Here is a 26,972-nt window from a genome sequence, read left to right as displayed (position 1 = left end):
TCTTACTCTGTTTTTGTAGCCAGCTTGTCCTCTGGCAGGTGGCTCTTTCCTTTACGGTTTGCTATCATGACAGTGTTTCTAAGCTGCACCTCTGGCAATCTGATGAGTCATCGTCTAATTGCTCACAAATTCAAACTGACTTCAGCACAGCAGCTTCTCAGAGCTACTTTTATAATCACACAAACTAATATTTCTGTCCAGGAAATGTAGGTCTGGTTTCAGGAAATAATATAATAAACCAATAACATTAAAACAAAAAAGTGTAATAATTATGTTTGACTAAGCCCTTATGTATAAAAGTAACCTTATCATCAATATGTAATTCATTATGGTAACAGGATTATTACACCATTAACTGCAAAATATGTTGATCAGAAGTTATTCTATTAACAGTTTTAGCATATCTGTTTATCACATTTTGGGATAGTAATTTCTCTTATTAATGCAGAAAATGAGAAATGTCCAGCTCTGAATAGAGTTTCTTAGCTGTAATTCTATGTTTGTTTGTTTTATTGTATGTTTTTTTCTTTATTTTTATATTTCAAGTTACATGAGTGAGTTGACATAGGCAACACAATATTTGTACAGGAACAGGGTCTTTCAATGACATGGGTTACATCTTATAGGCACATATACATGTATATGAGATATTTTCTCCAGTATTTTGCATAATGTTCATATTGTTGTCTTAATACAGTATTCAGTATATTTCATCGACAATTGCAGTCCAGTTTATTTTTGTTGTAAGGGTTTGCCTGCAGCCAGATATATTTTAAAGAGATATTCATCCTGTGCCAAAAGATTATCTGGGATTTTGTCCAGGTATAATGTAACAAATGAGCAATCAACTTCTGTTCCACATATTGTCATTATCTCTTGCCATTATGAAAAAATGAAGGATAAGCCTAGAGATTTTGGGTTGTTGTCAGGTTGAAATATAAATAAACTCCATCAGAGTGCTTAAACAACACACAGTACACAGTAATATTACTCTTAATCTGCTGCCGGTGCTACAGCAAAGCTGACATTTACGGGGGAAAAAACCTGAGAATTTGTTAACCTTTGGGCGCTTTATAGCTGTGTGAACTCGCTCACAGATGGCTTGTGCTCACAAATGTCAGCACGGTGAGGTGAACTGCAAGGAGAAATGAATATCATTACATAAGCGATGATGATGGCATGAGCGAGGATGGCCTCAGGTGTCCTGACAGTCAGAATCCAATGTGGTCGTAAAAATTATCTCTGCATAGGAATATTACAAAAGAGAGGAAACAAAATCCCAGTAGCATCAAAAACCTGCTTTCTTTTCTTCATATTTTGTAGGTAGTGTCAGTGTAGCTCATATCCTTTTAATGGTTTTTCTATCTTGGTCCACATTTGGTCCCAGTGAGTGTGTTACATGGGATGCTGGCGATAAAGTCAGGGAAAGAGGCCAGACATCCACCCACACACACATACACTCTCGTAGTAGTGCCTTTCTTCCACTTGCATCATTTTTTTCCTGCTTTGGCAAAGCAGCACAATAGAAAATAGTATTGGTCTGGATAAGGAAGCATAAAATAGAGATTTTAAACTATGCTTAAAAGTTTAGCTCTGCTTGATTTATATGAATACATGTCATCATTGGAAGTGGTTTAATTTTCCGCCTGTCTTTTTAGGGTTGTCTGACACTGAGTCAGATGTAATTTATTTCTGTCTTGTTGATGACCGTGACCTGCAGACTGTCAGCCATTGTTACTTCATATGAAACAGCTGCCAGTGGCGGTTAGTGGTGATCAGAGGAAGTCAGATGGGATTTTACAGGTGTCATATTGTTACTTCTGCTTAACTCAACAAACAGGTTCCTGAAATCCTTCAGAAACCTTACTGGACATTTTTTTAAGGGAGTAATGTCCTGTTAGCACCAGACTAGAATTAACAGGTTGTTTAAGAATTTATCTCTAGGCTTTTTGGAGAATTCATATGATAAATATAGTCTGTGTTCACTTCCTAATGGCTCCATTGCCAAAAAGATAGCTCTATTAGCCACTTACATAAAAAAGTCCCCAAATTACTGAAATACTAAATCACGCTGGACTATTATTCATCAGATGACCCTGTGTTTGCTGAAATATGGTTGGTAATTAATGACAGAATTTGTTCTTTACAAAGTATGGACAGAGCAGATTGGAAAAAGATTAAGCACACAGATGACCTTTAATAAATTCTATAAAATTACAGGAGAACGGCAGGTTGTACTAGTCCCATAAAACAGAAAAGAGGATGCTCTTATCAGTCTCTCTTCCTAAGGATTAAAATATCCATTGCTTAACTGGCTGAAAGGCTTTGCAAGGTGCTGGAAGGACAGTAATAAGCTATACAAAAAGAAGTCTGCTCCTGCAAGACTTCGTACCTAACTTGCTTTGTTTACAGGGAAAGTTGCTCAAGTTAGTGTGAATCAACAGATGATAGCAATAGCAACCAATTCCAACTTTGAATTTGATAAAAGGTTTCGAACTCTTCACCAAGTCTGCAACTAATGATTATTTTCATTATCGATCAATCTGCCAATTGTTTTCTTGATTGATAGATGTTTTTTGTGAAATATGCCCATTATGATTTCCCAAGGCGATGTTTTCAAATTGCTTGTTTTGTCCAACTAACATTCAGAAACTGAAAGATATTCAATTTAGGGCTGCATTTAACAATTATTTAAGTAAACGATTAATCTGCTGACTATCTTTTATTGATTAATTGTTTGGCCTGCATAACATCAGAAAACAGTTAAAAATGCCCATCTCAAGCACAAGGTGACGTCTTTAGATGTCTTGTTTTGTCTGACCAAGAGTCCAAAACCCAGAATATTCAATTTACTGTAATGTAAGACAAGGAAAAACAGACATTTTCACATTTGAAAAGATTAAACAAGGGCATGTTTAACCAATTCATCGATTATCAAAATAGTTGCATCGACCAATAGACTAATCATTGAAGCTCCTCACTTTACACTTTGCATGGTAGTTGTCTATGACATACTGTATTCTACAGCATTAGCATGTATGAGTTATTGTACAATGGAACACTCCTGGACAAATGAGGGACTACACTGTCATGTATGAGTTACCTACTGGAGACAGATTTTGGTGGTTTTAGTGTCAGATATTGGAAGAGATGACCAACAGTCTTAGCTCAGTGTCAAACAAACTCTTCTGAACTCATGTAGTCCGATCAAGTATGTTGCTTTAGTGTCTGTTAATGTCTATGAACAAATCACCTTGTTCATAGACATTAGCATTGCCTTCCTATTAGAAGTGGCAGGAGAGAACGTCACCACAAACGTCAGAGGGCTTATGCACAATATAATCTCTAGCAAACCACAGGTATAGACAGCTTATCTTGTAGGTATTAAATCCCACACAAGAAGCTGTCACAGCATCATTCTGTGTGGATGTCCCACACAGAAAGCCCGTGAAGGCGCAGTCGATCCACCTGTGTGAGCGGTGTGTCATCACACTCTGTGAAAGTAGGAGCTGCTCCTCCCTTTTCAGACAAACGAGAGGGCTGCGGAGCACTCGACTCAAAGCCAAAACAGCCGTGGGCGAAGGGAGCTCTGCGCTCACGGTGTATCAGGTTCCACGGGTGGAAACCCCACCCAGCCTCAGCCCCCGTCACTCAACCTCATTTAGGGGCCAATTGAGTCAGCACCGACCGCTCACATTAGGACGTTAATCCAGCTAGTTGTGAGGATGAGAAGAAGAGCTTCTGCAGGCCAAACACCTTCTGCAGCGTCCAGGAAGTGAGAACAAGATGTTTCAAGGATGGATTATCAGTTGGTTTGAGAAGTAGCACCGCCTGTAGGGGTGGACGTACACTACTGTTCCAAATTGCTTGAGCAACAGAAATGAAAGAGCTACTCACAGGCAGTTCCTCATTTTTCATAGGGAAGAAATTAAAACAAATTGTGGGTTGTGGTGAGACAGCTCCAGAGACAGCTGGGAAAACATAAAAATAAACTATTAAATTTTTGGAAAAACATTTTGCTTTCTCTTTCTCTCTGTGAAGTTTCATAATTAAAGTGCAATAGCTGTCCAAAGTCACACATAATTTTAAAATTGTAATGTCAGTCCAAAACTGCTAAGTACCCTGATTTCTTCTATACTAAAAGCCAGTTTGTTTAGAAGTGTGCTATTTATACAGTACTTTATATAGTATTAGTATAATGTGAAATTGGTTACACTGGTCTCAAAGATCTGTTTCCATACTACACGTTGCATTCTGGTTGATCCCATTAATCAGCTTTGCTTCTTAATCAAATATCATTTAGTTCATGCAGTGGAGCTACAGTACTTTGTCTCCGCTATGCAAGACAGTAATAGTTTAGCAGCTCTAATCAAATGAGATTTTTTCAGCTAAAAAAAAAAAACTGCTTTCTGAAACATCAAGAAAACTCCTGGAATATGTTGGACATCGCAGACCGAAGATACATGGAATGATATCAGTCACACTATGATGTCTGCAGTCATTATTGTTCACAATAGGGCGCTCAGAAGAAAGACGCCATGACTGCACACAGTCTTACACACACAAACTCAAAACCAGATGGATTTGGGAGATTATAGGAACTCTATCTGAGATAAAACAAAATTCCTGTTTTCTCCCAGCTTCCTGAGAAGACATGCAGGGAGACCAAACGCCTGCATGGAAGACACTGGTGGAAGTTAAGGTTTTGTTTGTGTATATAAAATTTAATCCTGATTATAACTTGAAAAGACAAAAAGGTTTCGCATGAGGATGAACAGGAAAGCTGGCAGTGAGCTCCAGCAAGAGATAAGCTTCATAAGTTCAGTCAAGGCTCCCGATACTATCTGAGAAAATACCCCGTGTGACAGAGGTCTGTTTAAAGTGTTAATGTGCTGCAGACTTGTACTCTCCAAAGGCCTCATGCTTTTGATTTTGTTTGTTTAGTGTGTCTCGACAGCCCTGCCCGCTACATTGGCAAACACAGGGAGGTTTGTTTAGGAGACTCTCTGTTAGTTAATATAGAGCAGGTTTCAAGGTTACTCTGTGGTCCTGGTTTGGGAGGAGGCGGCCTGTCACTAACATGCCCTCTCTGTGTGGCCTGCAGGCTGGTCGCTGTCGCTTGAAAAACACCCCTCCACTCTGCACCGGTGAGATTAAACCTGAGGGATTTGTACTTCTCACCGTCTGCCTGTCAGGAGCCGTGCGCACAGTGACGAAGCATGTTGTGACAGCTGTCCTCGTGGTATCAGCTGCATGAATGGATGGCTGTTTAATCTGCGCCTGAAAAGAAGATTTGAGGAGAGGAGAAGAGATGGGGCAATAATAGGGGAGAGGGGTTTAGGGTCCAAGGCGATGATGGGTTTGACTAGTGGGTGCATTTTACCTGCAGAGGGGTGAATGTGTTTTCTACAAGCTAACACAAGGTGATAATGTGTGTACGCCTGTCTGAAAGTGAATTTGAGGTGATTTAAACATGATCGTCTCCACAGCAGAGCAGCTGTAGAGCCTCTACTGCTCTCACAGTATGAGCGGACAGAAGGAGACAATGAAATTTTAATGAGGTGACTGTATTAAACTGCTGTCCAGTCTTAAGCTGTTCCCTTGTGACATCCCAACGCAACACTGAAACACTTGTTTATCAACTTCTCGCCCTGCATGTTCATTGACGAGGGCGTGAACTGTGGTCAGAGATCTGTGGTAGACAAACATTTGTGTGAAACTTGTTTTAAAAGAGGCTGGCTGTTTGTGAGGTGCAAGTTCCCACTTGCAAGGATGAATGCAAAGGAGTTTTCCCTTTGGGAACAGTTATGTTTATCCTTTAATGATTGCATGAGTGCTGAAACTAACGATTAACCTCTCTATTATTTTTACAATTATTCTAGGGCCCAAGGTGACATCTTCAGATTGCTTTGTTCAATGGACCCATGCAGTATTTGCTATCATTATGAACTGAGTATCTTTGGGTTTTAGACAATTGGTCAGACAAAGCAAGACATTTGAATCCTTGGGGTCTGGGAATCTGTAATAGCATTTTTTGCTATTTTCTGACATTTTGTGGACAAAATAATCAACCGATTTATTTGAAAAACAAAGCAATAGATGAATCAACAGCCCTATTTGTGATATTCAGGGTTTTTTTTGTCGTGCTGCTCTTAAGTCAGATAAATTGTAAGTCAGAGAAGCTGGATGGAAATGAACCGGAGCTGTGTTACACATCGGCCCCACCTTTCACTGCTAATGTGCTGTCACAAAGCGGCAGCGACTTCGAGTCACGAGCGACCAAGAGAGTCGAGCGGTGTTATCAGCAGTGGGGCCGAACACGAATGTGTGGCTGCGGGAGCTTCTCTGCGACCATGGGAGGAATTATCCTGACAGTCTGTGACTAGGCTCTTTTCGCCTGTCTGCCTCTGTGTGCGTCAGATACGGGGCTTGAGCTGGACGGGGCCTCTGGCTGTCCCCTGTCCGGAGCTGAGAGCCTGTCGCTTCCCATCTCCTCTCGCTGTGTGGTTGTGGGACAGGCAGCGTTCTCTATACTTCTCCATCCACAGTGTGAGATGATTCCTTGGTGATGGCAATGAGTACTCTAAATGACTTCACACTACACATGAGATGCTGACTAGGCTCTCTTAGCCTCTAATCGATTGACCCTCTTGTGCAGCCCGTTGGGGCTTGTTAATTGGTCTCCAGCTCCCTGCTGACACAGTGACCCTAATGGAGGAGAATTACTGCTGTCTCGTCATGCATTAACCTCCCTCCTCCACCCCCCTTTCATCAACCCTCCTACCCTCTCAGGCCTAACCTCTGCTCCCATCCCCCCCCTGCAGCACACTCCCTGGTTTCATAGCAGCTGGGTAGACGGGGCGAAGTGCACATGCACTCCCGTCCTGTCACATGTCCCTGTGCCTCTGGGAGCCAGCCACAGTCAGGTGACACTGCAGCCAACCAGATTACAGCACCAAGGGGCAAATACTTACCCACTGTTGTCTCTTAATTAGTTTAAACATAATTTAGGCATGGTCAGGGTTATGAGAGGCCTCTTTGCACAGGAGGTCAGATCAAGCTTCAAGGCATGTGACTTTTGAACAAAAAATAATTTCTGTGCATCTCTGTTGTCTGTAGTGTCCAGTAGATTTCATGTGAAAAACAAACAAATAATGTAAGAAGTCAGCTGCAGCTAAAGATTATTTTCATTGTCAATTAAACTGCAGAATAATTGCTCGATTTAAGCAATAAATCGTTTGGTCACAGGTTCCCATAATCCCAAACTGACATCTTTTAGATGTCTTGTTTTGTCCGACTAACAGTCTAAAACCCAAAGCTATTAGTTTATCATCACATAACACAGAGAAAAGCAGCAAATCCACACATCGGAGAAGCTGGAACCACTTAATGTTTGCCGTTTATTGCTAAAAAAATGACGATTAACAAAATAAAAGACCTAGTAATGAAGACAGTCTATGAGAGCATCTCTGATCCAGAAACAGCAGGGGGGCTCGAGACAGTTGTGACACCGCTGACATCTCAAATAGATCGGCCACCGATGGCCTTTGCTGTTTTTTTATAGCAACCTTTGTGTGTCTGGATGTGTTTGCTGTGCAGCCGCATGCTTAGATTCTGTGCAGCAGCTCACCCATAGTGGCTAAGTGTGAATATTTCATGATGACATCAGGGTAGGGATGCCTTAAGGCACTCACTCATCTGGCCCTAAAACAGGCCAGTGAGGGCTCCTCTGTGGCGCCACAAAAGCTGCGCGGGGCCTGTAGTAAAACGAGAGTTCAAGTCTTATTTTGGGTTAAACTGCTGGAGAAGGAAAAGAACAAAAACTCTTCTCACTCTCGCACAAGCAAACCAGCAAATCGTCGTATTTTCCTGAGGAAGAACATCGAGCAGGAAGGAGAGTTTTAAATGGCTTTATTCTCAGGAAAACAGAAGCCTGTTGAAACTAGCACCTTATCTAGAAACAAGGGCAAAAATTAAACACTCACTCTAAGCTGTGAGAGAAACGGTAAAATTAGCTGGAAGTGGATCATCAATCATCCCTTTATGTATTATAAATAAACCGATCAGGCTCCAACTTGTCCTCTTTTGTAATAAAAATCTGTGCAGACAAATCCTCTGAGGGGGAGAAGATAAAAGAGCCAAAGTCATTAAAGCCAGTGTCTCAAAGATCTGACATTATTGTGCAGTGTGTTTGTACGTTATACAGTGTGAGTCAGAGAACTTGTCATATTAACAGTGTTTGAAGAGAGAATAAAACTAAGGGCACTGCAGTGCTGCTCTTACAGACTGTCAAAGAAGTGCCTTTTAGCTCTGGTTGTTCTCACTCAGGGTCACAGTTAGTAATCTCACTGAACGCTGAATGTGATTTTAAAAATGACTGATTGTCCTTGTTGAGATGCTTGTAAACAGTTTTTGTCTGCAGTCATCTACTATAAAAATAACACAGCTTTTCTGCTGTTTTGTTGCAGTGAGGGCGTCTTCAAGTGTCCAGAGGATCAGCTGCCGTTGGACTATGCCAAGGTACGATTAACACTTTCACACATCACACGTTCGAGTATGTGTGTACCAAATTTCATGGCAACTCATGCAATAGTTGTTAACCTCAGGGGGGCGCTAGAGGAAAAGTCAGGAGATCACCAAAGTCGGTAGGATTCATCCTCTGGGGACCATGAATGTCTTCAAAAACATTTCATAGCAATCCATCCAGTAGTTGTAGAGATATTCTGTCTGAACCAATGTGGTGGACTGACCGATAGACTGACACCATGCTGCTAGATGGCTAAAAAGGTCTAGTTGTGATGAGATGCATTGCCAGACTTTAAAATATTACAATAAAAACTGAACATTTGTACTAGTGAATCTCTTGATAACAGATAAGTAATAATCCTTAACCCAGAGTCAGAAGTTGGATTTCATTTCATTACAGTGGGAAAGCAGAGCGTTCAGTTGAACTACGTTTTTCCCCAAATAAATCTCTCCCAGTCCAGACAAAGAAAACTGTATCTAAATTTCAACTGAACTCTTTTTCTCTTTATTTTTTAAAGGCAGTTAATCAGATTGTGCCCGGGGGAGAAACAGATAGTGACTAACTGTATTCAGAGTCAGAGGATGTCTCTCTCCCACGTGATATCCCTGTTGTAAAGTGAGAGAGTGCACCACAAGGATAAGGCTTAATTGTCTTCTATGCATGAGACTAACGAACAGCAAATGTTTGTTTCTGAGAAGCTTTTGGCATTGATTGAAAGTAGACCGCTGTATGGAATTCTGCCATGCAGTTAGTTAGCATTAGCCTGAATTAGCCATTGAGCCATTAACCCGGAGTTGCAGCGGGATCAGCGGGGCAGCAGTGCAGGTCTGCATGCTGTGCTGAAAGCAATGCAGGCGCCTGTAATAGCAGGGACTCCCCACGGGATAGATGTGCTCATGGCACACCTGTCAGACGTTGTTATTTACCCTCACAGGCTCCCAGTCGCCTGCAAATTACCCCGTCCTGGTGGTCTACTGTCAGGGTTATTGTACTGCTCGCTGCACACTGTCCTTCGAAAACGTGCACAAACACAGCCTCGCTCCAACAGAACAAGAGTGTTGCAGTCATTAAAGGATTGTGCTGCTGTAGTAGTAGTAGTAGTAGTGTGGGACTAACAATGGCTGAAGCAGACAGAATAAACCCCCAAGTTGGAGCTCCAAAGAGCTTAACCCCCCCGATCTGACTGGGACTAAGTTATTAAAAGGTCATTATTGCCGTCTCCCCACAGATTCCAAGACTTGAACAATGAGAGAGTGTTTCAGTATGCTTTAGAGGATTTTTCCCTCTTTGCCTCTCCTGAAAGAATGTGATTATGGCAGCAAAAAATGTGTTTCTACTGTTTAAGTGGAGTGCAGCAAGTCAAGCATGTGTTTTAATGTTAGATGTATCTGTGTTTCTGTAGAGCATATTTAACAGTTTCAGATTATACTTTAATACTCTTATTTGGTCTGGCAGCAGCATCTCCAAACACAGCAGCTAGAAACAATGAGTGAGATAAGTGGAAGTGTTTTATTGTAGATTATTTTCCAAATCAACTTTTAATTTGAAGGCGATTGGCTCCCATGTTTTCGGTGCAGAGGCACATGAGCGCAGTCCGACTGTTACTGAGCTGTTATTTGTTTAGAGGGCTGTTGTGACATTTTGAGGAAGTGGCTTTTCTTGTTTGACCAGTGCTCTGCTCGTGTGACAGCATGGGGGGATGGGGATGCAGCGCAGAGCTGTAAATCCTCAGGACAGCGAACTGTAGGGGAGGATTTGGGGTGTTTGGGCAGAAAACTGACTCATCCCCATTGCTCAGTGACCGAGGAAAAATAAATCTTTTCCTCTGCTCTCTGTCTCTCTCAAAGGTCCCATAAACCCATAAACTAACTCATTATCACTGCAGTAGCTGGCTCAACTCACTGCTGCAGTTTTATAACACAATCTACAAACAATTTGACTTTCCAGTGTATGTGTATGTCTGGATGAAGGATTCTTCCTGTAGCTCAACATTCTTGTCTTGTCAAATTTCATGGCAATTCATGCAATAGTTGTTAACCTCAGGGGGGCGTTAAAGGGAAAGTCAGGAGATCACCAAAGTCGGTAGGATTCATCCTCTGGGGACCATGAATGTCTTCAAAAACATTCATGGCAATCCATCCAGTAGTTGTAGAGATATTCAGTCTGAACCAACGTGATGGACTGAGCGACAGACTGACACCATGCTGCTAGCATGGCTAAAAATGATAAAATAATTAGAATACCAACGCAATTTAAAAGTAGAACACATAATAAAACAGTAAAACATTGAGAAACTATCAAGAAATAAAACCAAAACAGGTTAATAACATTGTGAAAATTTAAGAAAAGGCTTTCTGATTAAAGTGATTTTAAAAGATGTTACAGATTTGGCAGAAAAAATAGTTGACATACAGGTGCTACAAAAATGCAAATCAACTTGTGTGCACCGGTCCAACCAGGAACAAATGCAAATCAGAGAGGAGACAAGCAGCTCAGATAGTGACTAAATATAATCCTGCTGGATTAGATCTAGTTGTGACATGAGATGCATTGCCAGACTTTAAGAGGTAAACTATTTCAGGATGGTGACTTTAAAATGTTAAAATAAAAAACTGAACATTTGTACTAGTGAATCTCTTGATAACAGATAAGCAGTAATCCTCACCCCTGAGTCAGAGGTTGCATTTCAGCAGAGCGTTGTTTTGTTGTTTAGCAGTCAAGTATATGAAACTACAGATGTATAAAATTAGTCTGTGAATGCTGACAACCACAAATTACCCTGTTTTCCAATCTCATGGATGGGTCAAATCCTGCTTCACTGTCCTGTGAAAACCATGTATTTCCAAAATGTCAACTTTTTATGCGCAAAGAAAAAAAGTTTTCCACTTCATAACTTTGCTTTTTTCAGGTAATCCAATGTGTTTTTACATGGTTTATTTAGTTTAGGGAGTAGGAGAATTTCCCCTAACCCATAAAGGAAAATGGAGACACGTGGTTTTCATTGGACAGCAACGACTGGGGAAATGCACATTCAGACCCATGTTATACACACTTTTGCTGTATGAAAGTGGTTTATTACAGTCTTCCAGCATGACCTGGTCAGCTCCAGTTCTAACACCTCGTCCTGCTTTTCTTTTTCAGATCTACCCGGACCCGGAGCTGGAGCAGCAGATCCTGGCGCTGCCCATCCGCTGCATCCACAGTGAGGAGGGCTGCCGCTGGACCGGCCAGATGAAGCAGCTGCAGGTGAGAAGCTTCGATATCCTCTCTCACTTTCCCTTCATCTTTTTTTTTATCTTATCAAACACTCTGCCTTGTGTATCTCCCCCTGATACCTGTTGCCGCCCTCCCTCCCCTCACCTCTTGTTGTTTTCTGGCAGCGGCCTGGCTGAACACCCAACATGTGTGTGTGTGTGTGTGTGTGTGTGTGTGTGTGTGAGAGTTTGATGACACATTTCCTCTCTGTCGTTGTGTCTTCCTCAGGGCCACTTCTCCACCTGCGCCTTCAATGTGATACCCTGCCCCAATCGCTGCTCTGTCAAGCTGACGCGCCGCGACTTGCCCGACCACCTGCAGCATGACTGCCCCAAGCGCAAGGTCAAGTGCGAGTTCTGCGGCAGCGAGTTCACCGGTGAAGCCTATGAGGTAAACACCAACTCCGCACCTGTCTTTTTTTCTCTGTTGCAGCAGGAGCTTGATGTAAACAACCCCCGAGTGACGCCACATAATTTCCATTCCTACATGAAAGACGTCTTTGTGAAAAGCAGCGGGAAAGACTCAAGCACGTGTGTCACTGCCTTCAGAGTGTTGGTCTATTTTGAAATAACACGTGTGTTGGCAGAAGGAAATAAGCTTTGACTGGCTCTTTCATACTGAATGCGTTTTCCTCAGTGAGCGGGCTGAAGTACCTCAGAGTCTCCTCACTAACACCTCTGTCATTTCTACCACACTGCCCCCACCCCCTCTGTTTAGTCTGGCCCTCATGGTTCCCTGCACACAGTTACAGGGGAATTCATCCACCTTTTGGCTCTGACGTTGGAATTACACCGTCATGTTTACAACCATATATCATTCAAAACCATTTGACATATGATACTTGATAATATAAATATAAAGTAATATTAGCCCCACCATGACATTATTATTAATGCATTAATATGTGATGCTCGCACATTAATGCATCAATAATTATAATCCAGTGATATAATACACAGTGGTGTGAAAAAGTGTTTGCCCCCTTCCTGATTTCTTATTTTTTTGCATGTGTGTCACACTTAAATGTTTTAGATCATCAAACAAATTTAAATATTAGTCAAAGATAACACAAGTAAACACAAAATGCAATTTTTAAATGAAGGTTGTTATTATTAAGGGAAACCAAACCTACATGGCCCAGTGTGAAAAAGTGATTGCCCCCTAAACCTGCAGCAGAACAATGATCCAAAACACACCAGCAAGTCCAACTCTGAATGGCTGAAGAAGGACAAAATGAAGACTTTGGAGTGGCCTAGTCAAAGTCCTGACCTGAATCCTATTGAGATGCTGTGGCATTAATAAAGTTAATAAAGGCCATCAGAGTAAATTTAGGTTAGTAAAAGTTTCATAAATTTGATAAATTTGTTATTTTATCGGCTAACCCCACAACATAGCCTAAAGTAAAATTGTATTCAAAACAGGCAATATTTGATTAAACAATAAGAAAACAAGATTATAAATCTGTCCAAACATTCAGTGCCAAAGTTCAGTAGTTTTTCAATACTTTGTGTAGAAAATAGAATACAGATGCAGTGTCGGGCCCTTTGTTTGGAAACATCGTGTTGGGCTGACTTCCCTACTTTACCAGCTAACTGTTAACTTTTGATAGTCTGTACTACAACGCTCAGGTTTTACTGACATATTCTGGTTGGTAGTCAGAAAGTATTGGTGTCCAATATCCAGCACTTGGGACATCTCATCATGAGATACATTATTTTGCAGGTTACTTTTATATTTGCATTTTCTTACTGTATGTAATCATATTCATCATAAACTTGACCTGCAGTCTCATTGCTGTCAGAAAAAATGTGTATATGTTGTTCATTAAAAGGCAGTTTTGACCTATGAAAACTGCAGTATATAAACTGCATTTGAATATACAGTAACACCTACTGTATCTACCTGCTCTAAATTGTAATCATGTGTTTCCTTTTTATCCCAGAACCACCAGGGTGTGTGTCCTCAGGAGAGCGTTTACTGTGAGAACAAGTGTGGGGCGAGGATGATGCGTCGTCTGCTGTCCCAACACGGCATGGCTGAGTGTCCCAAACGCACACAGCCCTGCAAATACTGCGGCAAGGAGTTTGTCTTCGACACAATCCAGGTCTGTTTCACACAAAGTTTTGAATCGCTTATTTTTCCCCAAATGACTGCTTAGATTCTTTCTTATTAGTGAAAAAACTTAGCCTTTATTTGGCATGATTGACTCCTGCCAGTATCATTTTGCCTGTCTTCTGTCCTGCATGTGGCTCATAGACGGTTTCCAGCCTCAGTAGAGCAGCTGCAGCTGTAGGATGCTGCCTTTCATGGTGTCTCTGTGACAGCTGGATGTTAGCGTGATCTGCTGTTTTGCTGTCTGGGCTTTTATGTGGAAGTACGTGCCTCTGTACACATCTGGCCAGAGGCTGAGCAGTCAGTGTCACTCTCCCCCACCAAGATGTTATAACCCAATCTTGGACACACATGTTTTATAATGCATTTATGATGTGTGTGTTTTTACCCCACTCATTTAATTTCAACGTCATTTTATCTTCACACACAACAGTTGAAGAGTAACTTTTTACTTTTTGCCTCCTGATATGATGTGTAGGTATTTTATTTTACTTTATAGTGGTATGAGATAATACATTTGCATTGCATGATTGCAAATAAACACTCAATACATAAAATTTCAGTTTTATTTAAGCACGTTCCCATCTTGTCACTTTTGTTACCATCTAGTCCGAATGACAATCGATTAGTCAATCTTCAGAAAAATAATCTGCAACTGTTTTGATAATCAAATAATTGTTTATTTTTCAAGCAAAAATGCCAAAATTTAGCTTTTTTTCAGCTCCTCAAATATGAAGACATTCTGCTTTTCTCTGTTTTATATTATTGGAAACTGAATAACTTTGGGTTTTGGGCTGTTGGTCGAACAAAACAAGACATTTGAAGACGTTACCTTGGACTCAGACCTTGGATATTTTTCACTGTTTTTTGACAGAATAAATTATTTAATTGATTGACTCTTCAAATTGCCTCTTTTGTCCGACCAACACTCTAAAACCCGAAGATCTTCAGTTTACTTTAATTTAAGAAAAGGTAAAGCAACAACCATAAAAAATGACTTAAAAAAACTAATCAGTTATCAAATTACTTGACAATGAATTATCTTTCCATCAATTAATTGTTTCAGCTCTAGTCTGTTTTCTACCAGTCAGTTATTGGGTGTTTTATTACATTCTTTGCAAGGTTTGTGTTGACACAATGATTTGCTGGGCTTTGTGTGTGTCATTGGCAGCATGGTCCCAATATTTTCTGTGGCTTCAGGCTGAATGATGAGTTGTTTTCTATTTTTTTCTGATCTATTTTTGCAGCATCATTTTTTATACCACATGTGTTTTTGTTAACTTTCAAGGGCATTTTTCACTATGCAACCATTAATTTGCGACCCCACTGTGCAGTGTGTGTTCTTATCACTCATGCTGTCGGTAAGCAGTGCACATATTAAACACTGTCCCTGACTCCTTTACAGAACCACCAGTACCACTGCCCTCGGTTTCCTGTCCAGTGCCCTAACCAATGTGGCACACCTAACATCGCCCGAGAGGATCTGGCTAACCATGTGAAGGACAACTGCGGCAGCGCACTCGTTCTCTGCCCCTTCAAAGATGCCGGCTGCAAACACCGGGTAAGACTGACCTGCATTATTTAACCTTATAAAAATATTATTCCTGCCTCTGGAGGAACCTTTCTGTTAACACTACTGTGGATATATGATTATCAACTGCCAAGCTTGTTTGTTTACATGCTTGTTTTCATTATATTTCCTTCATATCCTTGCTCACTGTGTCCAAAGTTATGCTTTTTCTCCTTTCGAACATACTGTACGGTGCCTTTAGGGTCTATTTTAATGAGAGCAACGCTTCTATATTCTGACGGCGCATTTCTGTCTATTTTTGAAACTGACGTCAATTTGAGAAAATGTGGACACGCTCGAGGAAGAGCGGCAGATGAGCATCGTACTCTGTGTGTTGTCGGCTCCTCGCTCTGTTAAGAATTACAAAGCATCTGGAATATTGATGTATAACATTTACAGATGGCCTTGTGGAAAGCAAAAACATGTCTCCACAACAGCAAAGTGATCATTAAATATAATAATCCAAGTGTCCACATCTTTATCATGTTCTGTGTGTGACTCATAAATAGAAGTTGATATATGGATGCAGTATGCTGTTTGATATTCAGACATTTGGCGAGGTTCATCCTTAATAACTGAAGCTGATGTGGCACAGGTGTTATTTTTATCTCATGATCCGATATTGAAGCCTGGCACTGACTTATTAGTAGTTGAGGAGCCGAAGTTAGGGACTGTCTCAAAAGTGCATGAAAATGGCCAAGAGAGATTTTCAGGATTTTGTCAATATTTTTCACATCTTTAACAACTTCACAATCATCTGGACCTCGTCCCATTATATACAAACCTCCATTTTTTTTTTAAAGACAAATCATGCAATATGGCCAAAGGCAATTCTTAATTGTATTTTCCCATTATTAAAACCTCCCGTTCTCTTTCCCACTATTCATTTCCAACTGGACCATTAACTGTTACATAGTTTTTTAAACCCAGTTTAGACAAAAAAACTTCTTTCTTTGAAGGTGAGGTACAAATTCAAATTATGCTTTATTGTTTAATTAATTTAGGTAAATGGTTAAAATATTGTGTTATTTTGTACATTTTGTGGGAAGCTAAACTTATACATACATATGAGAAGTATACATGGTTGTAGAAAACAATTTAACGAAAGAAATCAAGCAATCTAGATGCTCCAAATATGGAAGTGTATATTATTATATAGCTGTCTATGCATAGAATCTGTTTGTATTACGAATCTCCTTACTTACTCACTGTGCAGCAGCTTCTACATAATTAATATCTTTGTTGTCTCTTTGGCAGTGCCCCAAACTGGCTATCGGTCGTCACCTGGAAGACACCACTAAGTCTCACCTGACTATGATGTGTAACCTGGTGGGGCGTCAGCGGCAGGAGATCCTGGAGCTGCGGAGGGAGATGGAGGAGCTGTCCGTCAGTCATGACGGCGTTCTCATCTGGAAGCTCAACGACTACACCCGCAAACTCCAGGAGGCCAAACTCCGAAGCAACCACGAGTTCTTCAGCCCACCCTTCTACACTCACCGCTACGGCTACAAGCTGCAGGTGTCGGCCTTCCTGAATGGTAATGGCAGCGGCGAGGGCTCCCACCTCTCCGTCTACATCCGCGTGTTGCCCGGAGAGTATGACAGCCTGCTGGAGTGGCCCTTCTCCTACAAGGTGACTTTCTCCATTATGGACCAGAGCGACCCGTCGCTTTCCAAACCCCAGCACATCACCGAGACCTTCAACCCCGACCCCAACTGGAAGAACTTCCAGAAGCCCAGCAGCAGCCGCAACTCGCTGGACGAGAGCACCCTGGGCTTCGGCTACCCCAAGTTCATCTCTCACGAAGAGATTAAGAAGAGGAACTACATCCGAGACAACTGCATCTTCATCAAGGCTTCTATAGAGATTCCCCAGAAGATAATGGCTTAAGATCTGACCTTTGTTTTCTTTTTATGAAGGAGGAAGATGGGTTAAAGACTGGAACTGACACTTAACCTTGAAAACTTCTACACACTTACCCTTTAGATACTTTCTGCCCTTACGGCCTCTCCACCACAGAGCTTGAAGCGAGTCTGTTTGGCTGTGTGAGCTGACTCGGAGGACCTTGATATATCACAGAGGAGAAAGTGTTTGGTCTGCAGAACCATCACTCTCTGGTGTTTCTTTTTATTATTTTTTTTTATCTGTTTGCTGATCTTTTATCACAGTCTACAACAAAAAGCCTTGGAAATCAAACAGTGCCTAGAGAGTTTATCTTAAGTTATATTTTTGTTGTTATTACTGCAGTACAGATGTTAAAGATTATGGAAAAGTTATAAAAATAGGGCTGAAGGGCTTCACTAAGCCTCTTCTCTTAGAGTAGAGAGAAAGTTAGAAGCTGGTTAGAGACGTCCCGTTGGGGTGATCTAAAGAAAAGGAAGCTCAGCAGACTCAAGCTCAAGCCCAACTGCCTTTTGTTTACACGCTCATACAGTATACTCCCACTGATCCCTGAACAAACACAGAGCCCTTGGTAAGAGACTACTCGTGAGATTTGTGTACACATAAACATCAAGTCGATGTTTTCAAGTAAGGAACTTGCAGCTTCAATTTTGGCGATTTTCATGTTTTAAGGGAATAGATTGACATTTTGGTTGAGTTGAATGAGAAGATAAACGCCACTCTCATATCTGTCCGTTCAATATAAGGCTACAGCCAGCAGCTGGTTAACTTAGCTTAGCACAAAGGCTAGAAAAAGGGGAAAAAGCTAGCCTGGTTCTGTCCAAAGGTAACAATATCACCACCTCAGACACTCATTAATTAAAATGTTATATCTCATTTGTTTAACCCATATAAAACCTGTGGAGTAAAAATGAAAATTTGCTGTTTTATGGCAGGTTTTATGCCTAACTATTTCTTGGCTGAGAGCAGTGACTTCCTGGAGTCTCACTGGTTGCCTGGCAACTGCACCCGAGAAATAGCCCTCCATAAAATGGTAAATTGTAATTTTTAACCCTTGTTTTTTTGTACGGATTAAATAAACATGATATAACGTGTTAATTAGGGAGCTTTAGAGGTGCTGGTAGATCATTTTGTTACCTTTGGACAAAGCTAGCCTAGCTGGCTAGTTGTTTAATCCATACAAAAATCTTCGGACAGAGCCAGGCTAGCTGTCTCCCCCTTTTTGCTAAGCTAAGCTAACTGGCTACTGGTTGTAGTCTTATATTGAATGAGTGATATCAGTCTTCTCAGCAAAAAAAAGCAAATAAGCGTAACTTTAAAAGTTGGCAAGTTTTTTTTACCCGACAACATTGAAGTTACAAATCTGTCTGTGACTTGTGTTTGTCAGTAGTTCAACCCAGTCGTAAATAGCTTCAGGAGCGTGCAGATGAACCAAACACACACACTTCATAGTGACCCTATGAGGCTTTGTGTCTATTGTGGAGTCCACCAATAGGGGGAGAAAAAAAGCACCTTTCGTCGGTCTTCGGATGAGCAGAGCAGACAAAGAGGCCAGTTGTCGGAGTACATGCGCATTTAATAGTGAAGGAAAAGCCATGTGGCCTTTTTATACAGTATGTCTTCGCATGAGGGTTTTAGGGGTGAGCAGGGCAACATAAACACATGCATGCTTCATGTGCTACCACCTGGACCACGTTTTTGTACTGTAGCCTGTATTCTTGAAATCCTCTCCCGTTGATGGCTATTTTGTCTCTTTTTTTGGACTGTTTGAAATTGACACATTGTCAAAATAATCGTTTTTGGTTTTTTTTGTTTTGTTTTATATACAGAAAATGTGAACACTGTTGGTCATATAACCTATAAGGACAATGAACACTTGGCTGTGAAGTGTATTGTTTTACATAGCCTGGGCATGGACGGTGTGCCGTCTGAAAAGATGGTTATTGACTTGGTCTCTGCAAATATGTGGGTGTGTCGGGACTGACTACACCTTTTGTTGTTACCATGATCACCGGTGTCTGTCTTCAGCTCGGCACACAATGTGGCGACGAGGACTGTTTGGAGGGACCCAGCCATGTGCGATACACCTGTCTCCATCACAGCACTGTCAGAGGGGTGGCGGACTTTAATGATACAGTACACTCATGATGTATGTGAATACTAATGTAAAAATGCAGAAGCACATTCTGTCTTTTTATTATTATACATGGAAAAAATCATGATTTCTTGTCATAATACCAGCTGATATTTTACAGTGATTTGAAGAAGTGAGAAGATGAAACTTTTTTGTAAGATTCTGTATTTTTAAAAATACTTAGCTGTTTTATACAAACACTTTTCGTTGGAGAGTCGGGGTTGACTTTGGGAATTTTCAGACCCTTTTGTCTCTTGGACATTTGAATAATTTGTTTGTACTTGTGGTTTGAGCCTCACATATTCTGTCTGTATTATTTCCTCTTAAAAGTATTTATTTTAAGGAGCCAATCAATATGTCGATTGATGAGTGCTTGTCAATTTCTTAATTGAAATAAAATACCATATATTATAGTTGTTTTAAAGGGCAGACTCTGAAGAAACCAAAAACTCAGCACACTGTTGATCACTCATATTCACTTTTCATATTGTCAGACACCTCCTGCACCATATTTGTAAATCTGACCTGGGAAGAAAACATCAATCACAGGTTGCCAGAAGCACTTGCCAGGGTCCATTTTATTTTTATTTTTATTTAACCATTTTTTAACCAGGTAAAAAAACTGTTGAGATAAAATCTCTTTTTCAATGGTGACCTGGCCAAGAAGGCAAAGTTACACGTCAAGTGCACATCAGTTACAAAGATACATACATACATACATACATACATACAATAAAAATAAATAATATAAAAAACCACTCATCAACAGCAGGGGTTAAACAGGGGTCCATACTAATGAATGTTCTCCAGTAAAAAACATTCAATATCCAAAGATCAATAAAATAGGTACAAATCATACAAAAGACAAATGTTATCTCTCGTAGAGCCATTTTTACAGTTTAGCTCCTGTATCCCTCCACCTAGATGATGCTTTTAAAGTGACTTAAATCTTGAAATGAGCACTTGAAAAGGTGAAACAATTGATCCTACACTCCTGGCTAGACTTTATGGTGTACAAGAACATACTTGTAATTGTTAGCTCTGGTACAGTTAAAAAATTACTTTTACAACGTTATTACAACTTTCTTTTTTATGTTTCGTCATACTGACATACATAATGTCCCATATACCACGGCACATGGTGTGTTGACACTTTGTGAACGTAAAAACAATACGTGACAGTAATTTTATACCCATCTGACAGGTTTCACTGGTTCTTCATAACTCCTTGCTTCAGAAATGTGTGTATTTAAGGGGTACTCCGCTGATTTAGTATTGCACTTCCATGTTCGGGGTCAGATTTTAGAAAGTGGTTAAAATAAGAGCAGCACAGGCAAAGACATAAATAACGTAAATAAATTCATTTTCAAATCCAAAAGGGACTTGAAGAGTCAAACCTGATCTGAATACAACCAAGCATAATTAGACCCAAAATGTAGTTACTTAGACCTTTAATATGGAGAGAACACCAACACTGGCAGCAGCAAGTAACTATTAACAGCAATCGAATAGAACAGCCATGTATGCCATTTTTACTGATTAGTTTACCAACTAAAACATTTACTTCATCAGTATAACTGGTTGTGTTTAATATATTTGGACTGAAGAAGCTTTATACTGATTTCCTGAATTAGCTACAGTACTGACCATTAAAGTACTGAATGAATTTCAGACATGAGCATGGACTTAAAACACCATTGAATTATTGATGAAATATATTATCAATATTAATACTTAATGATACTGAAAGGCTATATCTCAGCATTCACATTCAGCTCAGTGATGCAGAGTATCCAAGTGGTTGCTTGCTTCCTGTCCTGGCTTCTCCACTCATTCATATCCAAAACTAGTTGCATGTATAGGGTTTTGTTTATTAGCTTCACAGTCCACCTTAATAATCCGCTCAGCTTTCCTGTCAGATGTGCACAGTTTGTGCTGTTTTAGTGATTATTAAAAGTGAAAAACTTTTATTAGAGCAAGCCATGAGTGTACCCCAGTCCAAAAAGAGGCACTGCTTCTATTCTGGACAATCCACAGTAGCCAATTTGTTTTATTTCCATTTCCTCACCTACTCACTAGTGATATAGGTTAGAGGTGAAAGCAGTTTCTGTCCTGCCTTTTTTTTTGTAGTCTTTGCTCCAACGCTACTCGAGATGGAGAGGAGCGAAGGAGCAGAGGAAAGGGGGCAGAGGAAGTGAGGCAGACACCAGCTCTGCTTTGAAGCGATGCCAGGAGTTTGCATTAGCTTGCAGTTTGAATGATGTCCGGTGCAGCAGGATTTAGGGAAGAGGAAAATGAGCTTTAATGTCAAAGTCACTGAGAGGTCCCTCAGGAGGACAGTCCTGTTTTCCACAATAGCTGGCCAAAGTCTTCCTAAAATGTAGAATTTCAGCTCTCTCTGTCTACTTTTTCCCTTTAAAATGAAAACGACATCTGTTTTGGGAATACAGCATGACTTTTCTTTGCTTCTGTACAATGTCTTCCTTTTTGAGGATATTGCCAGTATCCTTAAAAAAAGCCTCTTGACTGAACTTATTTTTCATTCGGGATAGCTGTTTTTAAGTTTCCCCACAGTGAGAAGGATCATTCATTCATTTCAGGGAGGGGTCCTCTGGTCAGGACAGCCCCCTCTGTCTCTCCTCAGACCAATACAGAAAGTTAATAGCTGAAGTTGAAGAGACTCAAAAGCCATACTGACAGCCTCAAACTTTCCTGGCACTGGGTGTACAACCAACAGCCCTGTGCTGCTTCAGGGCGATGCAGAGTGAAAATAGTAACAACTAATTACATGTTAGCAAGCTCCATGTTTCCCATGCAGAGCGGGAGTCACGTGCAGCTCGGTGAATAGCGCTGCCCTTTGGTTTTGCTCTCTTTCAAATGACCCTCCGCTCGCTTGGTAAATGATTTGCAGGTACAGTCACGTTGTCATACTCACTTTGCACGCGTCAGTGTCGTTCCTTCTTGATGAGCTCACCCAACCTTTGGTCAACGTATGCTGAAATTCAGATGCCAGCTGGGTTAAAGGAGGAGGAGGAGGTGGTGGTGGTGGTGGTGAAGGAGGAGAAAGGCCCAACCCATGAGGCTTTCCTCTCCCATAAAAAATAACACATCAAAGAGAAGCTGTGGTTTATGAAGCGGTGCCATGCTGTCGTCCCTCATACTGAAGTTAAACAATTCTGCCTCACAGTGCAGGAACTCAACCGGGGTGGTATGTGAGTGAGTTGGTGAATCAGTGTCCTACAGCAGAGAAAAAACTCCTGGAGTCATAAACATCTGAGCTGCACAGCAGGAGTTCACTGACAAGTTGGACAAATGACAAGATACTGACTGGTTGAGCATGAAGGTTCATTCTTGACCTTGGAAACATTAGTTTGACAAAAAAAATGTAAGCTACTCAATTATGAGATGTGATTGAAAGCTCTGGAAAAAGTTAGTATGGGAACCTTGAGTTAAGACTATTTGTCAAGCTCATTGGTGTTTTATTAGGGGGACGAATTCTGGGTGAGTACATATGTACTAGTTACATAGTAAATGTGGGCTAAAATGTTCAACAAATTCTCAACAGTGATTGAGTCTGTCTGAAAGGTGTTGAGAATCAGAATCACCTCGTCAAGTAATCTGACCTTCTTGCACGTTCTGTCTTGGATTATCCAGAATCTAATCTTCTATTACTCACAGGCAGCTCCACCCCACCCGTCCCTCCAAACAAAAAGGCATTAGCTGTGAGTCATTGATATAATTACACTTATCTGCAACAAACAGCTGCAAAGGAGTAAAATACAAATGTAAAACGTAAAATACATAAATCGCTAAAAAAAATCTGAAACACTCAGGTGAGACCCTAATCACATATGAGTCATCTAATTCAAATCTAATTCAGAGGCCTGTTTGTGCAACATTTTATTATTTTCTATGTAACACTTCATGTTTAGATTGATTACAAGCTTGTAGACTACAGATAAAAAAGATACGGAGGCTTGACATCTCTTAATTCTCCTTAAACTCCCATAAAAGTGTTCCCTAGCACCCTTCTCTTAGATCACAGACTAGATGACAGAGTTGTAGACCACAACTGTTTATGATAAGGTTGTCCGACCACACTCACCTCACTGACCCGGCCTGGCATCTCTGACGCAACAGCTGGACTGCACAGAATCCAGAAACACCAGAAAAATACAGCTGCATGATTTATTATTTGAAAAGAAAAAGACAGCCTCTCCTGCATATTGATTTATGCATCGCCTCTGATGTGCATCCATCCAGCGAGTGATTGATAGTTTTCATCTCTTTTTAAAGCCAGTCGAGTAAGACCAGAAGCAGTGACCTGGGGCCAAAGGTCAGTCAGACCCACTGTGGCTACCTGCCAGTAGCACGATGCTGCTGGGCCTGGATCAATTATTGGCCTGGACTACTGGAATAACACACTGGCTCTGGGGGAAGGATCCTGGAGGCGTTCACAGGCCATATGCTCACCCATACACATCAATGAAATCTCTGACTGATCATAATAAATGCGCTACAAATACTCTACGGTTGATTCCACTAAACAGGATTACAGGGGCAGAGTAAATCCAGCATCAAAAGCTAAAACCACAAACATAACAGATAAAATATGCAATAAGATTTTGTTAGTATACAAGATAGATTTATTGATCATTTTACAACACAGGGTTGTATAATGAGATTTTGTTTTGTAGTTCCCTTTATGCCACTCAAAAAAATTATATATAGTAGATCAGTGAATAAATAATAAGTCATAGAAGTAAAAACTACTTTACATGGTGAAGTGCTGTGTCTTTGCCTCATTTTTCCTAAAATCAACAATCAGCTCCTTGGTTTTGCTGACGTAGAGCAGTATAGGTTATTTTCTGCAAGATTGTTGATTTTAAAGAGTTTCTCCTCGGGGATCGAAGTATTTCTGATTCTGATTCTGATTTCCTCCCGATATGAATTCTCATCGTTGTTTGTAATCCGGCCGATGATGGCGGTGTCATCCACAAACTTCACAACAGAGTTGTCTCCATGTCGGGGGGGGTGTATAGCGTAGCTTGGTAGTATTGAGGCACACTTGGTGAAACCCCTTGTTACAAGCAAACACACGACTCTAGCTGCTGTTTATATTATTTTTCCCAAAATTTCAACATGTTTTAGTCATCCAACATGTCACTGGTTTCAGTAGCGCCCATCCCCAAGAGATTCTGATTAACAAGATTAAACTCTATAGGAAAATGATGTGCTGTGAATATTATCATTTGCTTATACTGATTTTACTGATGAAATGTAAAGGATCTAAGAATTTAAAGTGGCCATAAAGAATATTTTTATTGTAACAAACTACAGTATAACATGACTACCTGTATGTGAAATGGGTCACTGGTAGTGATGAAGCCACAGATTCTGACTCTACAACTCCCCTCAACTCTGTGGAGCATTTTAGCATCTTTAAGCTCATTGTTTAGGTTTTTCAGCTGCAACTTTACTGTTTTGGTTCACTCTCACCGGTCTCTAGTGTCATTTTTGGCCGCAGCAGGCAGCTGTTTTCAGCGAAAAAGCTCTAAAAACCCACTGTACACTACATGCTCAGCACTAAACAGCAGGCAGACACAGTTAGCCAATAGCTGGTGAACAGAGTGAAGCATTTATCAGCTAAAGAGATATTTCCCTCAGGAGTTGGTGGAGAGCAACAAAGCTATAAGAGGAGTGAATATTAGACTTACATTCATGAGGTGGATGGAAACACGACTCCAAATAAATGATAATGTTGTTCCATAACTGTTGGATGTGTAAATAAGCAACTGTTTGCTAACAAGTTCTCCATATCAACTTAAAAGGCGATGATATGTCAATGTTGTGTTCACATTGTTTCTGTTGCCCCCAAGTGGCCAAAAAAAATCAGTTATTGCCTGTTTAAGTGTGTGCAGTTATGTGTTCTCATGTTATAAGCATGCGTTTCATATTTTTCAACTTGACCTCATAATATTTGTATTATATTTGGGCTCATCATTGTTCTCATCTCAACTGGAAAACACCAACCTTGGCTAATGTTCCTTTCTTCTCACGTTCAATAGTAAACCACTAAAGAAAGATGTTGTCGTAAGGCGAGGGGTGCTATATGGAGGTATGTGGACCCAAAAGCAGATGACAAGGAAGCAGTCTCAGGGTGAAGTAGCCGGATGACTACCGAGTTTATTGTGGGGTGGAATGCAGGCATGTACAGGTAGAGGTGAAAGCAGGGGAGTGAGTCCAAGGTGGAAAACACAGTTCACAAAGGAGCAGCCAAAATCCAAAACCACAAATCCAAAATCACAAATCCAAAATCACAAATCCAAAATCCAAACAAGGTCCACGGGAGAACAAAGAATCCAATACAAACTTACAGTCAAGGTCAACAACACCACGTGTACAACGATGATCCGACACAGAACAAAGAAAAGACCATTACTAAATACCCTACGGGAGGTGAGATAACAAGACACAGGTGCCAACAATCAAGGGAGGACCAACCTCCATCAAAACTGGAGGGAAAATACAGACAGGAAGTAAAAACACAAGACACACAAGGGAAGAAGAATACTACCAAAATAAAACACGAAGTGATAACACCAAAACTACCACAGATGTATTGCACTTGGACAAAAGGGCCTGCAAAGCATTTCAGACTCAGCTCTGCACATCATATTTTAAGCAATTATGATGCCATAAAATCGACCCGTATTTGACAGCTCTGTGATGATTCTCCAACAGCTCTGATGCAAACATGCAGAGAGTTGTGAGAGTCTGCCATTCGCTGTTTGTATACTGTGAGAGAGAAAAGTGGGTTTTTGAGATATGATTTCTTGAAATCCGTTACTTCCTGAACACTACACAGCTCAATAGAGAAACTGTAACATGTGTTTGTGATTCAAAATAATAATGATCTTTGCTGACTGCACAAATACACCTGTGTTAGAGAGTGTATGTGCCCTAAATTTTGCAGAACGTGCACAGCATTGACACTTGTGAAATTAAGATTTATGTTACATTATTTCATAAAAAAGAAACTTTTATGTGTATAGAAAAAAGGATATATGTTTTCAAAATAGCAAATTGTTCTGCAGAGGTGGTTCTCTGCTGCTAAAAACAATACTTACTTATCCTGAATTAGAACTTTTTGCATCTTTTAATGAGCCTGATGTTTTAAACCCTGATGTCCAGCTTTAATATTTCTCTCTGACCCAATTGTGTAATTTAACAAACTATTACAGCAAGCAAAGCAAAAAACAAAAAAAGTAACAAAAAAAGTATGGCACAATCGTGCATGGTGCAAAAATGGATAAAAAGCAGGACAGAGGTCAAACATTTACTCCTTGCATTGCCAAAAACTCTGTGTCATCCATTGCATTAGATTACCTCCATGCAGTGTGTGAATTTCTTTTATTTTAAAGTTATTTTCTCTGTGTACATCTGCGAATGAAACTCACCCCCAGAGTTTG

General features: G+C 40.5%; 1 protein-coding gene and 1 long non-coding RNA gene across 2 annotated transcripts in view; one reads left to right on the top strand and one right to left on the bottom strand.

The window, feature by feature from the left end:
• traf4a (tnf receptor-associated factor 4a) overlaps nucleotides 1-19,913 on the top strand; it is a 38,999-nt gene extending 19,086 nt beyond the window's left edge. Inside the window, exons 2-7 of the mRNA XM_044201202.1 lie at nucleotides 8,469-8,520; nucleotides 11,669-11,773; nucleotides 12,011-12,172; nucleotides 13,725-13,886; nucleotides 15,300-15,455; nucleotides 16,722-19,913. Coding sequence (XP_044057137.1) covers nucleotides 8,469-8,520; nucleotides 11,669-11,773; nucleotides 12,011-12,172; nucleotides 13,725-13,886; nucleotides 15,300-15,455; nucleotides 16,722-17,354 — 1,270 coding nt within the window. The 3' untranslated portion in view covers nucleotides 17,355-19,913. The remainder of the gene's footprint in view (nucleotides 1-8,468; nucleotides 8,521-11,668; nucleotides 11,774-12,010; nucleotides 12,173-13,724; nucleotides 13,887-15,299; nucleotides 15,456-16,721) is intronic.
• Nucleotides 19,914-20,290: 377 nt separating this feature from the next.
• Nucleotides 20,291-24,110, bottom strand: LOC122878432. The gene is made up of 2 exons (XR_006378487.1): nucleotides 23,606-24,110; nucleotides 20,291-22,737 (listed from the first exon to the last, which is right to left on the bottom strand). It is a non-coding gene; the product is annotated as an uncharacterized LOC122878432 (long non-coding RNA).
• Between the last annotated feature and the right edge of the window lie 2,862 nt (nucleotides 24,111-26,972).

The sequence above is a fragment of the Siniperca chuatsi genome, linkage group LG7, assembly GCF_020085105.1.
Source record: "Siniperca chuatsi isolate FFG_IHB_CAS linkage group LG7, ASM2008510v1, whole genome shotgun sequence".
NCBI lineage: Eukaryota > Metazoa > Chordata > Actinopteri > Centrarchiformes > Sinipercidae > Siniperca > Siniperca chuatsi.
Note: the sequence above shows the minus strand (reverse complement) of the source record. Positions and strands in the feature narration are given on the sequence as shown.